The sequence below is a fragment of the Lissotriton helveticus genome, chromosome 9, assembly GCF_964261635.1.
Source record: "Lissotriton helveticus chromosome 9, aLisHel1.1, whole genome shotgun sequence".
Taxonomy (NCBI): Eukaryota; Metazoa; Chordata; class Amphibia; order Caudata; family Salamandridae; genus Lissotriton; species Lissotriton helveticus.
Window position 1 is genome coordinate 1,257,826,838 of NC_136070.1, and position 17,547 is coordinate 1,257,844,384.

Genomic DNA, 17,547 nt, shown 5'->3' on the forward strand with positions numbered 1-17,547 from the left:
TAAGCTAACAAGTGCCTAATGTGTGTTTTGATTTCATTCCAATCACCCTCTCAGTCGTCATAGGGAGACAAACATATTCAAATTCATTTGTAGGCTGGTCTGTCACCTCAAGGTTTATCTGGGCGTAAACATTGGAATTTTTAAGATCCACCAGTGTGTAATCCATTGAAGAAATGATGTAACTCCAATACTTGTTCAATTTCAGAGGATATTAAGCTCTGGTCAACCTTCTTGGAATGGGTAAAGATAATCAACAATGGTCAAGATCACTAAAAAGCAAATAACTAACTGTTCCCTAGCAAATTATCCATCATGTGCAGGTGACGGGATCCAACAGGAGGTGTAGGCAACCCAATGTGCTATTTCTCACTCACATTCACTTCCATGCATAAATGCTCCTACAGACTGACTGCATCTTATTGGAGCACACCTTCAACCTCACTTATGACACCAAACACAATACATTTAGGTCAGTGCAAACAAACACTCTGCCAGTTAAGCCGTACTACAACAGTTTTTACTCAAACATCCAGAAAACTCTTTGGGGCGTCCTGAGGGACATCGTTTGCTGGACAAATGCTACTATACAATAATATATGATATAACACTTGTGAATCAATTAAATGAGATCACTTTAAAATTAAAGTGCATTTCTGTGGAAGAAATTTGGGTTCGGGAATTAAAGCATCCATGAGGGCTTAGAATAATTAAAGATACACAGATTTAGGCTATAAATAGGGGTGCAAACCTTAACTGGGAGACAGTGCATGGCTCTACAGGCTGAGACATGGTCCAGCTCAATCAAGTCTGATGTTCTGTCCCACATAAAGACATAGCTGTACAAAACAAATGGGAACGCCCATGTACCACCCATGTAACACCCCCTTAACGCAAAGTGATGCAAAGCAGCATTTAGCACTGCTTTGCTACTTTTCCATTCAAACCAATGCAAATATTTTTTGCTTTGGTTTGTAAATCCCAAAAAGGGCTTTGTGTCAGGTTAGCATTTTATTTATTTGAAAAGTTTTATATAGCGCTGGCTAGACTCGGAGGTATCAGAGCGCTTTACATGAGGCCGAGCATTGTTTCAGAGCATAGTTACAAGTTACTTAGTTACAAGTTACACAGTTTCAGAGCATAGTTACATATAGCTGGAACGTAGTTTCATGCGTTAAAAACATACGTAAGGGAAAAAGCAGGCAAGGGGAGAGGGGACAGGAGCTTGGGAGGTAGACAAAGAATGAAAGTGAGAAAAAGGTGGGGGCGGGTGAAAGAAACACAACCGGGAGACGAGGAAAAACAGTGTCCAATGTCTGGTGTGCTGTGATCCCAGTGGAAATGGTGTCATTCCCACACCTCCGCAATATGTGGCTCCCTTTACGCTGTGGATCCTCTCAGAGGGGTCCCAGACTCCAGGGCTACATACTGGATCCCTCCCCAACAAGGGGAGAGGGTGTGCTTTGGCAAAGAGGCGCCATTCCCACACCTGCGCTGTGTGTGGCTCCCTTGACTCTGTGGACTCTCTCAGAGTGGTCTCAGACTCCAGGGTATAAATGCTAGATCCCTCACCAACAAGGGGAGAAGGAGTGCTTTGGTAAAGGGCACATGGCCACAATAGTTAAGAGTTGCCCAATACAGAAGGAACAAGTCCCCAGGGGAGGGAAGGGGGTGGGTGGGGTGGGGGGGTGTTACGACAACAAGGTCTGGTCTAAGTCAGTTTTTTTCTCTGAGGTGGAGCATGACGTGGAAGGGAACACTGTGGTAGCCATCTTGAGGTCAGGCAAGGGATTAACCGGTAGTAACAAGCAGAGCTTAAAAAACATACTAGCCAAAAGATCATGGTGGCTCACATGCCCTTCATTACAGACCAGTCTTGTTCCACATCTGGCAGCAGAGGTGGAGGTTGCGGAGGAGGAAGCGTTGGTGAGGGAACTTTCCTAGACAGAGAATAGGTTCGGGAATGCTCCGAATCTGATGTAAATATCCGCCTTCTCTATTTGCGCGCCTCCTGAAGTTGTGAAGAAGCTGACAAAGTCCCTGTAGTTGAAAAAGTAACGCTAATCTGACGCTAAACCTTTGAGAATCTGGGCCTTAGTATATTTATTGTTAAACAGACACACAGTAACTCTCACATACTCAGTGGAGTAGTGTGGCTCACTGGTTAGAGGCGGCAGGCCCGAGAGCAGAAGTCGGCCCAGGACCAGGGTTCAATTCCCAATGCGGCAGGGTCGTGGACCTTGGTCAGCGGACCCGATAATTCTCGCTTCGGTGCTTACTCTAATCAGGGGTTCCACTCGGCAACTCTGGGCATTAGCTTGCCTAATCTCCACAGCGGCCCCACCAATTCCGGGGATGCCTGGCTCCACCTTGGGGACTCCTAGCAAGGGACCATCCCACAGGGAAAGCCAGGACGGGTTCCCCGGAGTTATACAGCGCCAGGAGACCTATGGACGGGTAGCAGTGCGCTTTACAAGCTCAAAAACATTTACATTTACAACATATCCGGTATAATGTTTAAACAAATGACTATTAAATTGATATTTCTATTGCTGTATAATACACCATCAACCTTGCAAACAGGCATTCAGCTGGCATACAGCTATTAATCATATTACCAATTGGCTTGCACAGCCTGCTTAGAGGTTTGAACACAATAATGTATTGCTACAGAAGCAAAGGATCTTGCATTTTGCAATAAAATGGACATAGAACTACCTGTGTTTACAAGAGCAACTATAGTTGGACTGGCTGAAAGGGCAGTCAGCAAGCGCCCAATGGGCTGGCCTGACTGGCCTGCGTTTAAGCCAATCTGTTGGCTGGTTTGGGGCCTGTTTTATGGTGTGGTTGGTCAGTTTTTACTATCACTTATATTAAAAACCATTGCCTGCAGCAAGCTCATATCCATACAGTCTTCCATAACTTGCAAAACACTTATAGAGTGTGCCCTTACAAGTTAAAAACTGCCTCAATTCGTAAACCTATATTCTTTCCCAGTCCAATCCAGAGACGAACCACCCTTGGTAACAGAAAAAGAATTAGCTTTACTTTGAACCACAAACCAATGCTACTTGAAGCACAAATACAATTGTTCTGCTTCTATAACTGCCACAAAAATCTCAGAAAGTTCAAACCTCCTTGCTCACATGCTGTTCTCATGCTCTCTAATGTTTTGGTGATAAAATACCTTTGGCTGTCTTGCCTGTAGTCCCTCATTCAGGAAATAAAATTATATTTATTAAACAAATTTCTGTTTGCAGTCCCAAAAGTTAACAATAAACAGATAAAAAGAGAGCGAATACAGTTTTAATGGCCTGCATTCAGAGGAGTGATTGCGATGGGAGGCAGTGAGTAACGTAAGAGGGTTGACAGTGTCTAATTTCAGTAGTCACCTGTTTTAAGTTAGAATCTCATCAGCTGCTAAGAAGGCACCCTGCATAGCCTACAAGTAGCAGCAATTTACTGTTGAAATACTTTGGAATTAAAATTCTCTGTTTCCAACATATTGTTCTTGCTTGTTGCACCTTTAGTTTAATGAATGTATTAATACCGTGAGCAATTTATGCCGAGGCTCTAACAAGCGTTTACGAATAATGATTGTAGGTCTGCTTTAATCAATTTAAATCAAGTTCTAGGACCCTTGTTTTTCATAGTTAAAAATAATTAAGGTAAATAAAGGCAGAAAATTAATGTTACTAAGGAGTACATTCGATTTTGTTTACAGTCCTATTTCGTATCATGCCCTTGCAGACTTAAAAATGGCTGGTATTTTTCCCCTTGAACGGTGGTAAACCTAACTGCAGCTCCTTCATGACAACAGACCTGTGAATAAACTCGGGTCCTCCTAAAATGCAGTCTGCAGAAAACCTTAAAAGTGAAAGAGCTGTGAAGTACAGCTCTGTCACTTTTAAGGTTTTCTAAAAACAGGAAATGTTTTGCCCTATACCAAGCATAAGTGGCAGAAGGCAGACCTGGCAAAAGCCCTATGTGCAGCTCACACCCACAGGTTAATAGTAAAAAAAAAAAAAAAAAAAAGCGGGCACCGGCTGTGTGATGTATTAAAAATGCCTGCTCGGTCCCTCTGTAGCCCCCCCCCCCCCTTGTGTGCTCTGCACTCCCAGAATGTTGTGCAGCTTTCTACCACCACAGGGGTGCGACACCTCCGAGCCCCTTCCCAGCGGGTTTGCTTTCTCTTTTTCTCTTTCTCAGCAACACTGCCTAATCAGGCAGGAAAATTAGTAAGCAGGAGAGGTGTGTCCACGCTCTGCCAGGACCACCCCTAAAGTCCCCTGAGCTGAAGTGACCTCGTCCTTTGAAAATCCTCCATATTGTTTTGGAGGATTTTAGCCAATAGGGTTAGGGGTATGTCCATCTCCAGAAGGACTGGACATACAAAGGATGTGGTCACCCTAAAGGTAAGTAGCCCATTGGCTACGAACTTTTAAACCCTGTAACATCCCTAAATTGAGTATTTAGAGGCGCGCCTGAACCTTAATCCTCAGACTACAGATGACCTACAAAAAAAAAGAGGACAAAGAAGAGCCGTGTAGAAGCGAAGACTGAAGACATCAACTAACTTGACTGCAGTCCTACTGGACTGTCTGCAGCCCTCTAAGATCCTGCTACAGAAGAGTGACTTATCCCACAGCCCAACAACCTCTTGAATCCTGGGAGAACTGCCTGCCTTCTAAAAAGACCCCTGATCTCGTGTGGACAGTGGACCTGTTCAGAAGAAAAACAAGTAAAGACCAAAGCTCTGCCTGTGGCACCACAAAGTTGACCACCTCTGCACCAGACACTCACGGCCCGAGTCCAAGAGGCCCATTGGTCCAGAAAAGGTTCCCCAGCGATCCTGAGCAAGAGTCCCCTGTGGGTTGACCGCAGTCAGACTCCACATAGACACCTGCAGACTCTGCACTACGACCGTCTCCCCCCCCCCCCCCCAACTGCAATGGTAAGCTGACTTCAGACGCCTAAGGACTCCCCTACATCCGGAGCCCCTAGACCCTGGGGAAAACTACCAATGGTGTTCCGAAGCACCAGCACATCCCAAGATAACTGTGCAGCTGTAGGTTTCTTTCATCCAGTCACCTGGCCTGAGCCTGCAGCTTTTTTTCCCCAAGTTTGAGGTTTCCCATTGGGCACCCAACGTGGTGTTGGCGCTCTACAACCTGTAGGAAGCTGGCTCTGTATATACTATACCAAAGTAAGGTAAGGTGTGCACGGAGTCCAGGGAGTCCCCAGAGGCATAGCAGAGGCTAAACTAAATAAGTACTAACAGCTCTCTTTGTGGTAGTGCGGGTGAACAGTTAGGCTTATCCAGTGTGTGTTAAGCATTTATTGTATTCACTCAATCAAGACTGATGGTACACACTCAAGGGCAGAATCCAGACCAATTAGATAAAGTATAAAAAAGGTATAGTTATGTTTTATTTTAAAACCTAGCAGGATTTGGCATAGGTAAGTGAAGTATACTCTCAAATGCAAGACTTTAAAAGGAAATGCAGTTGTGGTTGAATTGGCGATCGCCACAGGTTTGTATTGGTTCAAAAAGCAGTTTAAATTACACAGTAATTACTTTTGGAATACTTTTGCATTACTTTCAGATTACATCAACTACTCAGGGTGGTATGCCTAGATACCACATCGGATATCTCACAGTACAAGGTAAGTAAAACTTTTTAAGGTTTGTAGTTTAGTTAATTTTTCTCCAAATCAAAACAGCAGTTCCACGCGTTGAGCATTTTAGCAACAAAAACTCATAACATTGGTTCCTAAGGTAGAAAACAGGTTATAAGTTTCACAGGTAAGTACTCAACTCACGAGTGGGAGTTTGGACCATTGTTCCCCAAGGTCGGTCTAGGTAGGCACTCAAACTGCACCACCAGCGGCACTGGGGCTGCCAAATGAAGAGTGCAGGGGCCCAATGTCAGCCAATGGGGCAGAGGGGTCTTCGGTCAGGGACTGCTCACAGGCATGCCACTCGGCTGTGGGAACAAAGCTCCTGGGGTTGAGGTCAGCACTGCAGGTAACAAAAATCAGCACAGGAGCTTCACCACCAACGGCTCAGAGGGGTCCAGGTGCAGTGTGCCATGAGGCGTCAGGGACACTGTGGATTCCAGGGGGGATATCTTAAGGTACAGCAAAGAGGCTGCAGGCTCGGGCAGGGAGACTTCCTGAAGGCAACCACGGACTGGAGAGGTAAGTTGGGTTCTTGGGAGAATGCCTGGACACCTTTGGTTGGGCCACACAAGGACGTGAGGCATCAGGTGGAGGGGTGTCTTATGGCATTGGGTTTTATTATAAGCTCTGGTTGCAGTCGGGAGGACCCTTCAGGTTGAGACTGCAGGCGCAGTCTTGAGGCTTGAGAGAGGAGGGTATCACCAGATCCCAGGCCAGGATCACTGGGGAGACCTCCTCGTGGTGTTGGGTCACTCGAACCCGGGCTGTGGGCACCGGGTACAGAGTGGTGCAGAATCTAAGAGCCGCCTGGATCCAGATTCTGTGGTTGAATCTTTGCTTGAGCAAATCCTGTGCTCACGGGAGACACTCTGTTAGATGACTGCTGGGCAGTTCCTCTGGGCGGCTGCTGGACTTGCCGGGGTTTTCGCTGTAGGCAGGTTGAAGTCGGGACAGGCCGGTAGGGCTGGGGAAAAAACAGTTAGTGCCCTCTTCTTCCCGGGTCAGCAAGGATCTTCGGTCCTTCTTTCTTCTTCAAATCAGAGGAGGCAAGGTTCGAGGTCGACCCTAAAGACGAAATTTAGGGGTGTTAGACAAGTGTACAAGTCAGAACCAATGGATCCCTTCCTTGGGGTGAGTACACCCCCAATTATGACTTCCTCCAGAGGGAGGGGGGCAGAAGCCTCTTCCTAATTGGTTGGGTCCCCTCATTTCCAAGATGGAGGGGAGTGTGATGTAAGCTTCACCTCGCCTCCCCCACCTGAGGGGTGGGGTTGGCAATTGTGGGCACACCAATCCACCTAGCTCGGTTTTCCAACTGATTCTCAAACCTAAAGTGGAGGTTAGAACTGGTGGGGGCCAGTTGCTGGGGTCAGCAAAAGACAGGGACAGCTTACAAGGGAGGTAGGCCTTTGAAGCTTCCCCTTTTGGGGACCCAGTCTATCCTGGGAGAGGAGGCATGACACCTCTGCCCACGATGGGCTTTGTTTCTGGACCCAGAGAGCAGAGGCTCTATCCTATGCGTTTGTGTCCCTCCTGGCGTGTACTGATCAGCCTGCCTTGCTGCTATCCTGAACCTGACAACTGACGGTCTTCAAGGGCTGTTCACTCTGGGTCCGCCGCGGTGCGCGGGGACCGTCCTTGTGCTTACTGGACAGGCAAAACGCGTTTGTGACCGTCCAGGTACATACTGTTCGGCCCCGGTGCGACGGTAGCAGGGCAGCCCTACATCCAGCACTACCTCCCTGCTTCGACTGCACCGACTGCCTCGAGTTCAACCCGCCAGAGAGAGGTGGATGAGCTTGTGCTTGCTATTCCACTGATGGTCTCTACAGCATTGAATCGGCTGCGCCAGTCGTCAGATTTGGCCCCCGACCGGTGTGCTGGGTCATGGTCTGCCTTGGTTCTCCCGCCTGCTCATTGACCCCCCCTCCCACCTCTGCGCCACAACACTGCGGCCAACGATCTACGGACGACTGGGGTGTACTGGGTCCTGCCCGCCCCACTCACATGGGCTATAATGACTGGTCTTTGCCGCCGGGCTTACCTTTGCTTTTCCTGTTGCCCTTTGCCCCTCTCCCCCATCACCAGCCTGCCATCACCGAGAACGACTTCACCATTTACATGACTATGATGATTGAACCGACCTCCCGCGACGCACCTTACTCCCGTCTTAATGTGGTTCTGATTTTGCTATATTTTACCGAAGCCCTGATTTTGCCCAGCTGGGCTTGAAGCTCTCTGTTCCGAATAGTCATCCTGACCTCCCGCGACGCACTACACTTGGCTCTGCAATGCCTGTTGCTCTCTGACCCCTGAGGGCGAAAACAGTTGTCAGATCCAACGCAACGAGCTGCCTGGTCTCGCCCACCTCGGATTGGGTAAGTGCCTTTGATCTCCTTCAACGCAATCGCAAAACACTGAATTCTCTACAACGGTCACACAACCCTGATTTTTCTAAAATGGCCACCCCCTGCTCATCTCTGAATTAACCTGTTCTTCTTCACTGTAATCTCACAACCCTGAATTTTCTAAAACGGCCGCTACCTGAACATGGGTGCATCAAAAGGCCTTAAGTCTTCCATGGAGTCCTCCTTCTCCCGCTGACCTATCGCTGCGCTCTAACATTGTGTTAACATAATTGCAGGACACCTATTATCGCTTAAACCTAATTATGCTAGCATGGTAGCTCCCAGATCTAAGGAGCTTCTGCAAGCCCACATACCTTCTTGGAGACTCCTCTTGGCTCCCCCAGTCTCACACGGCAATGGCACTACATTAACCCTCTCTCGCACACATAAAGCAGTCTATCTAGGCTTCCTTTTTTCATGAATGTTAATAGTACATCCTGCGTCTGCGGTTGGATGTGATAGAAGACAGCTATGTTGTGGTAGGTGAAGTGGAAAGTGACCATCATTGGCACCTCTTGGAATCCCACTCCTTTAAATAACTGCACCTTTAGAGGCAATATTAATGCTACTACTGCTATTATTACCATCCGCTGGAACGCTACGGCCCTCTACTAATCCCACCTGGCCTTACAAGACACCCTCTCGGCGTGGATTACATACTGAACCCTGTTCACCCCAACATCTCTTCTAAGCCGCACAACCTACTCTCTCTCCACCATGCCCTTCCTCGCACAGTCCAGAATGGACCCCAGACTAGAGAAGTTAGGTACGAACAGCTGCATAATTAAATATCCAACTAACCTCTCTAAAAACACGATTAAATCATTGAAACACAGACTACTCAAGGCTAACCCTGAAACCCTCATCTCTGACTCCTATTTCTACCAAAAAAGGGGCTATTACTAGCGACCTGATATTTTACACTAATAGAGCTCAATGGAGAATAGCGCTACACTCTTTACTCGGAATCGCCTCGGCTAAGAAGTTTACTCACGGTCTTAGACTTCTGGCCGGACGTCACCCACATTTAGAACAAATGCTACCATTTCCATTTATAACAATGGGATTATACTAATTCAGGCCATAGATCGCAACCTGGGCATCTTTGATGACAGATTCGCCTTCTTTAAAAACCAAAGCGACACTCCTTGTCACTCTAGAAACGTCCTTCCCCTGCCTCAGACTCAGGCCCACCCTGACCCCTCGATAGAGTGCCACAACCTCCCTATGATTGCCTCACTTTCCGCAAGCAACACTCAGAGGGCCGCCCGGGCTCTACCAAACCAGACTCACCCACCGTGCCCTGACATGAACGACCTCATGTCCGTAATACTTGAGCAATTTTTATCCCTAGCGCCAATCACCTCACCTACACCTCTCCAAGCGCCTCGCTCACTAGCTCTATCCTACATAAATCAATCTCCCCACAGAAGACTTGCCCACTCTCCACCAGGAACTGAGCTCCCCCCCAACATCCCTTCCAGCGCCCAATGAACTTGCTCTCCCATAGATCAGAGATGGATCTCTTCCTCAGATGATGCCCCCACCTGCATCCCTTGGCTGGGAACTCACCTCCGTCCTCCCTGGTGATCAACCCTCCTCCTCCCCTCCACAAGACCCATAAACCACATCCGGACCCTGACGCTAAGCTCAAGGAAATAAACCAGGAACTCCTAAATCTCAAAATTATCATTCAAAATCTCATTAATTCCACTGATGTGCTGGCCTTCGAGCTCTCCTCCAACAAGACTTTGCAAGAGATCCGGCATATGATCCAAATCCACCATAATCTTCCACCTCCTTCCACTATGTTACTGAGTGGCCTGGGCCGAAACCTCCAGCCCAGTCCTGGAAGTCCACTTCCTACCCGAATGCCCCTTCTAGACCCTCCAGAGCCAAAAAAATCAGTTATCAGAAACAGACATTCTCTCCCTTCTCCGAGCCTACAACGCCCCTCTTACACTCATATCATTCCCTCTTAGAACTTCGCTAACAGCTCCTTTAAATGCCTCTGGCTTGGCCTATCCCAAGCAACGGAAATCGGAGGCAATCCAAAGCATCACCTCTAACACTCAGAGCGCCCAGACTCAACGCCAATGCCTTAAACATTAATAACCTCATGAAGATCCCCACTACGCAGCCCCTGATCATTGACAACAAATCACACCTGAAATGTATGTTACTCAACTGTAGATCAGCGGTGAATCATGCCACGGACCTTGCAGATCTCATCCTTGCTCAAGAACTTGACTTCCTCATCCTTACTGAAACTTGGCTCACAGACTCAGGCCCCATCCTTGACATTCTAGTCCCTCCCAGACACAACATTATCAGACTTGATGGAGCAAAGAAAACTGGAGGTGGCATAGCTTGTATCTACCACAACTCTCTTTCAGCAAAACAGTCCAGTGCAGCTATTCTCTCATACTGTGAGTACCTAGGCATAGTCATCATTATCACACACAGACCCCTATGCACCTTGCACATCTTCTACCACCCACCAGGAAACAACCTCCCCCTCATTTAACAAACTATGGAGACCATCTCCTCCAACTTGGGCCGACACAGAACCCAGATCTTCCTTGGTGACATCAATCTCCATTGGAATGACCAGCAAGATCAAGCGGTTAACACTCTTAAAAACGTCCTAACTAACCTCTCCCTGACTCAATTCAGCGATAGTCCTACGCACAACTTAGGCTCGATCCTTGAACTAATCATCTCCAAACCCAACTCCATTCATTTCGAATCTATTCTCCCCTGTGACTGGTCGGACCATCACTATATGTACTGCCGCATCCTTGAAAGCTGGAACTCCAAAAGATCATAACCTAGAAAACAAAAACAGTGGAACAGATTGCTCCATAATACAAACGTTAATGAGCTCATATCTCGCTGCAATATCTCCCTACCGCCACCCACAAACATGGCCGATGTTCACAATCTCAATGAGCACTATAACGCCAGGATGTATGCCCTGAATGCAACTGCCCCCCTCCAACTAAAAAGAATTCCCATCAAAGACTCAAAACCTTGGTTCAATGACAGCCTAAATGCTGACAGACGCAGCTTCAGATTAGCTGAACGAGCCTGGAGATCCTCTCCATCCGCGGCTCTTCTAAAAACGCTAATACTAAAAAGAAGTACATACCACAAACTCATCAGAACAGCAGAAGAAACCTTCTTCAAAGCCCAACTGGAAAAAGACAAATCGCCCAAAACCGCTTTTTGAGCTGATTAAGTCACAATCCAATTCCACCTCTATCCAATCTCCACACGTTTTATTCCCTCAATCTAACTGTGATGCTGTTGCAGACGTCTTCCTCAGTAAGGCGAGCAAGATCGAATCAGATCTTAAGTCTGCTCTAATCAAACTCGCTCCCTCCCCTGACTCCTCTTTGCCCATGACCCCTCAAACGCTGCCCTGTCTCTCCCCCCAAAACAACGCCTCCTGGAACCAATTCACACTCCTCAGTAACACTGCCATCCTCAACATACTCACGACCCTGAAACAATCACTACAATGAAATCCCCCCCCCCCCCCCCTTCACCCCAAACTTCAAAGAAATTATAGGATCACTAGTCCTGCTCTGGTCCAAGATCATCAGCTCCTCTCTTCTTCAAGGTGAGATCCTGGACTGCCTGATGGCTGGCCTTGTACTCCCCATTCTCAAAATACCCACTGCGGACCATGAAGACCTGAATAACTACAGGCCAATCACAAACATGCCTGCCCTTGCAAAACTCCTGGAGAAATGTGCACATGAACAACTGTGCAAACACACTGAGCAATTCCAACTTCTCGACTAATTCCAATCAGGCTTCCGCACGGGCCACAGCACTGAAACGGCCATCACTCATATAGTGGATGATGCTCTCACTCTTCTTGACCAGAATGAAACCTGCCTACTAATATTACTTGATCTCTCATCTGCATCTGACATTGTCAACCAGGACAATCTACTTAACCTCTTGGAATGCAGGATGAGGCTATCAGGCACGGACCTTAAATGGTTTGCCTCTTTTCTCAACAACAGAACGCAAAGAGTCAAATCCAACCAATCTCTATCCAACTCCAACCCTTGCACTCTGGGTGTCCCCCAAGGATCCTCACTCTACCCCACTTTCTTTAACTTTTTAATTTAACCACTGACTGTAATCCTCAAAGCATCTAACATCCAATATCACATGTATGCGGTTGACACCCAACTGTAGATGAAAATATCCTCCCCCGAAGACAAAGTCTCTCAAGGGAACCCTGCTCAAAACCCTAAATTCATTAACCTCAAACCACCTCAAACTATACGCCCTCAAAACGGAAATTTCTCTTCATCTCATCTACTACGCAAACCCCCATTGTGGTGAAATATCTAAGTAACCTTACCGCTCTCAACTGCACACCACTCATAATTGACTCCACGAAATCACTGGGAGTGGTGTTAGATAACCTTAACATGCACGATCACATCAGAGCATCTACCAAAGGAGCGAACTTCCAAATGAGCATCTTAAGAAAACTCAAACCCTACCTTCCCCAAGATGACTTCAAATCGGCAGTGCAAGCACTAGTCATCTCTAGACTAGAATACGGCAGTGTTACCCTATGCGGACTGCTAAAACTCAGCTTAGCCTCCTTCAGAGCTTCACTTAATGCGGCGACCAGACTCATCACTGGTTCCAAGAAAACCAACCACATCTCTCCAGACCTGAAATCGCTCAACTGGCTTCCTTTTGAGGCAAGGATCCTCTTTAAAACTGCATGTATGTCCCACAGAGCCCAATACACCACTCTACCCGAAAAACAAGCTCGTACTCTCAGGCTGCAACCAGACTTTCAAGGAGTACCAACACACTGCTTCTTAAGCCGAAGAAATTGAAAAAACTGAAAACATACAATCTTACATCCTCTGGCATTGCCCTGAGAATCTGGGACTCCTTGCCAACGGAAACAGGACTGATTCCCTCAACATTTGCCTTCAAAAGGGAAGTTAAGGCCCTTCTAATGAACAATGCGCTCAACTAGAAGATTTACTCCTTCTGCCTCCGAACCTATTTAGGTGTTCTAGCTACTAACTGACGCTTGTTACCGCCACTTTGTCATTTTGATCCTGCTGTATTTTGCTTTTCTTGTTCCTGTTGTATATTGTTTCTTTTTGCCTACAGCTATCCTCCGATGTCTCCCGCAATCCATATATAAAGCACTCTGATACCCGCTTGGGTCATGTTTGCGATATACAAAACTTTTTAAATAAATAAAAATATAATACCCAGGGGTCCAGGAACCTGTCTGGTGGTGGCAAATGGCGGGCAGCCATTCAGGAACCACTCCAGGGCCGGTAGTTTTTCAGGGGGCATCTCTAAGATGTCCCCTGAGTGAATTTTACATTAAATCCCACACTGACATCAGTGTGAGTTTAATGTGCTGAGAAGTTTGCTACCAAACTTCCCAGGTTTTACAAAAGCCATTATGGAGCTGTGGAGTTCGTATTGACCATCTCCAAGACCATATACTCTTTATGGCTTTACTACACTTACAATGTCTAAGAATGGACAATGTCTCACAGTGCCCTTGTTACCCATGGTACCTTTACAAGGGGCTTACCTGTGGCCAGGGATGTGCCAATTGGGAGTACAAAGGTACAACTTTGGGAAAGAACACAGGCCCTGGGAACCTGATTGGAAGGGACCCAGGGCACACCAAGTCAAAAGTGCATCATGTGTCAGGCAAAAAGTGGAAGGGGTGGGGGGAGAGGTAACCATGTAAAAATGGGCACATTCCTACACACCCGGGCGCCCCTGGGCCCCTGGAGATGTAAGTTTGGCGGGGCGGGTTCCAAAACCGTACTGAGGGTTCTTACCTGAACCTTGTCTGGTACGGATTGTTCATCCAAAAGCTTAACTTCGTAAATCGTTTACTTAAGTGCAAATTGCCGATTGTGTTTCCTCCCATAGGATAGCATTGTAAAAATCACTAAGTGTCCACTTTTGATATTTGAAAACAGTGAAATTGCAAAACGTATTTTACTGCAAACAAAGTATCTTTGGTTCTATAAAATAAATATACTAGAAGTTATATTTTTTCAAACCATTGGTCTGGGATTTAGCCATGGAGTGTGTATAATCATTTCTTGCCTGTGTGTGTAAAACAAAAGCTTAGCACTGCCCTCTAATACACCCAACTCCCTGCCCACACTACCACAAGAGAGCATTAGTATGATCTACTTTAGCCTCTGTAAAGCGCAGTATACCTTACTTTGGTATAGTTTATACCGAGCCACGTTCCTACAGGGCAGAGCACAAGAAGGAAAACACATCACAAAGGGGCATGGAGGAAAAAAAAAACAGGCAACAAAGACAGCCTGCAAACATGCACTGCAGAGACTAAAACAAAAACAGGGGGAAACGCACGCAGATGATTCTCTGCAATGCTTTGGTGTGTGTATCAACTCTAAAAAGGTGAAATCTAAATCCTAGTAAAGTAGTCTGTTGTGAGCCAGACTAATGAAACCAGCGCCACTGACCAATGAAACAAAATGAGAGTGAAGACGAAGCCAATTAATGGTATGTAGTTTGGAGTGGGGGGCTTCAAGCCCTAAGTCAAAGCTTTCGCATGTGACAGCACATGCATTGTCGCCGGCGTGCCCTAATAAGGCTTTTCAGCCGATTAATTCCACATGTATTTGCAAACTCAACAAAATGCTCACCCACCTGTAATACGAATGTATATGTAAATTGAATTGCAAGAAGAAATAAAAGCATATTTACATTTCAGAGAATAAGCATGTTCATAGTGTTTGATAAATACAACGTTCTTACACAAGCTCCTTTGAAGAACTGTCCAACCTTAATGCAGGAAAACTCAAAGCAACTGAGACTTAACCAAATTAAAATACATACCTTGCTCTTAAGCATGATTTTGACTTCCCCCGATTCTACAATGAAAAAGCAGTCCGCTTTTTCACCCTGCAAGGTACAAAAACACAACTTTAGTATTTCTCGGCACAACTGCATACAATGATGATCTTCTAATCATGCAATTCCCATTACAAAACAATTTACATTTCTGTATAAATTACATACACTCTTCAGCAGGATTGCCTCTCAAAGGTTATGTACTACAATTCATTGCATCATCTATTCCCAGTGTCAGTTTTTGCTTTGCGTCCTGTGGCATTCATCTGTTATTACAGTCTCCTTTTTTTGTATTTTGGCGCGTGCGCGGGGTTTAAATTAATTTCCAGTTGCGTTTGTGGATCTCATTGTAACACTTCTTTAACAAGATATGTCTTACAAGTGCCCATAAATTATCACACATTGAGGAATCTAACATGCCAATAGGTTTCTAGGCACCTCCTCAAAGCTATGATAGGCAAGGTTTTCTAAATTCCAGTCTTAAAGCATAAGGAAAAAAGAACCACTTCTTAAACTGCATTGCAGCATCTATAGTAAAACTTGCTGTGTGGTGTATAAAGAATGAGAAAAAACGCATAACAGGCTTGCATTGAAAGAGCGGAAATTGTGTCCTGTCCCTTTAAAGCTTTCACTGCCTAGAATGCCTTCTGCTGGTAGCTGCTTCAGTCAGTTATTTGTAGGGGAGTTCTCTAAATGAATTGTAAGTAGTTATTCTTTATGTCAATGTATAAGAAGCACTGGCATAGCCAATAGATCTCGCCTTTGGGACCATATAAGTGTTTGGTTATCCAGCACAATATCCTTGGTGCAACAACATCAAGTGTTGCATGGCTTAACACTTATAAGGTCCCAAAAGCAAGACCTATTAGCTATGCCAATGCTTGTTCCTCTTGGGGTGACAACTAGCGAGGTGCAGAGGCAACTGCAACTTTATGCAACAGGAATTTTGATTTATTCTTCAAAAGTTGATGCATACGATAGATCATATCTGAAAATATGTGCACAAATTATGAGTAAAACACAGCATTTTCGTCCCTTTGTCCTGAGCAAGGCACAACCACCATTCCAGCTACCAGAATATGAGCGAGTGCCATTTCAGTTGGGGCATGATGGCCCTCAGCGTCTGGGGATACGAGTGGTGGGAAATGGAGCCAGGGCACAATAACTCACTTCAATGGCAGCGTTTCCTACACATCGAGAAGATAGTCAATGCCAAATGTTAAGTGAGAAACGAAGGTAAACCTAAGGTGGTGGGCAAAAAATACATCTCTTTTTAAAAGTAAGAGAGAACAGGAGGGTTTGTGGCACACGTGGGATAAACCAGGATATAAGCCCAGGCTGTGGTGGCTTGTACCCAGACACTGGCTTGTCTTGCTACATTCCACATTAGCAGACATATAGCAGCAGACCTAATAACAAGATGCGATGCACCTTGGTTGTTCACTGCTTAACCCCTATCCAGTAGAAGAACAATGGCTATTCTCTACATAGCCAATGAATGCTGTTTCACAGAACATCCACTTGACCAATTACCATATTCTGGTAATGTGTGTGCCATCTACCATCCTAAGGCCAGAAATAAGCATTCAGGCAGAAATTGCTAGCTACAGAAAGGTTTGTCCGGGAAGGCCTTTTTCCACACAGTTCTGGGATTCCAGATGACCACCAAGGCAGGCATGAACAAGGACCAACAAGTACCGACCTGGGTGATCCACTATTGAACTACAAGTACCAGAATCCCGAGGGGCGATCCGGAGGAGGGGCTAGCGGTGTGCGCTCCATTGCGGTGGTTTCAATTAATTGGCTCCCTTGAGCTTTGAGCCGACGGGCTCCTGGATGCTGCCCTGCGTGCCGGTTCGGGCATCGAGGCCATTGACGGTTGTTTGGCGGCCTTCTCCTCCACCCCTAACCATTTCTCTGCTGATGAGGGAAGTTATCCCGAAACCCGAGCCATGTCTCGGGCGATACCCAAAAACCCGGGACATGTATCGGGTCTAGAGATTCATCAGTCCAACAAGTACCGACTTGCACCCACCTGGGTGATCCACTATTGAACTACAAGTACCAGAATCCCGAGGGGCGATCCGGAGGAGGGGCTAGCGTTGTGCGCTCCATTGCGGTGGTTTCCATGAACAAGGAGTAGTTCCTGTCCTGTAACCACAGCTCTGTAGTAGGGGTATCTCTGTGTATAGTCATAATCTAGTGATTAGTCCCGCCCATGTGCGTGGACCCCGGAGCAATCAAAAATAATCTCTTAAGTTGTCAAAACATGCAGAACTGCATCGACACTTAAGAGAGAATTTAAAGACAGATAATGCAGCCTATATCCACAGGCTACACTGTCCAGTACTTCAACTAGAAATTCAACCAAAATCCACAAACAGCACAGCCTGTCCAGGGTTTTCTACAGAGAAAAACCTTGCCTTTAACAGCAAAACCCTCTGGAATGAGAGAGAGGAAGAAGTGGACAGACAAGCCCCATAGGCTGCCATTATGTGGACATGATCTCAACCAATGCCGGACGGCAGCTCACCCAAATATACCTTGG

General features: G+C 46.4%; 1 protein-coding gene across 1 annotated transcript in view; it reads right to left on the reverse strand.

Annotated features, from left to right (window-relative positions):
• The window catches only part of PRKAR2A (protein kinase cAMP-dependent type II regulatory subunit alpha), a 610,052-nt gene that overhangs the window by 61,648 nt on the left and 530,857 nt on the right, over positions 1 to 17,547 (reverse strand). The window contains exon 9 of the mRNA XM_078661792.1: positions 14,985 to 15,050. Within this exon, the coding sequence (XP_078517918.1) occupies positions 14,985 to 15,050 (66 nt within the window). The remainder of the gene's footprint in view (positions 1 to 14,984; positions 15,051 to 17,547) is intronic.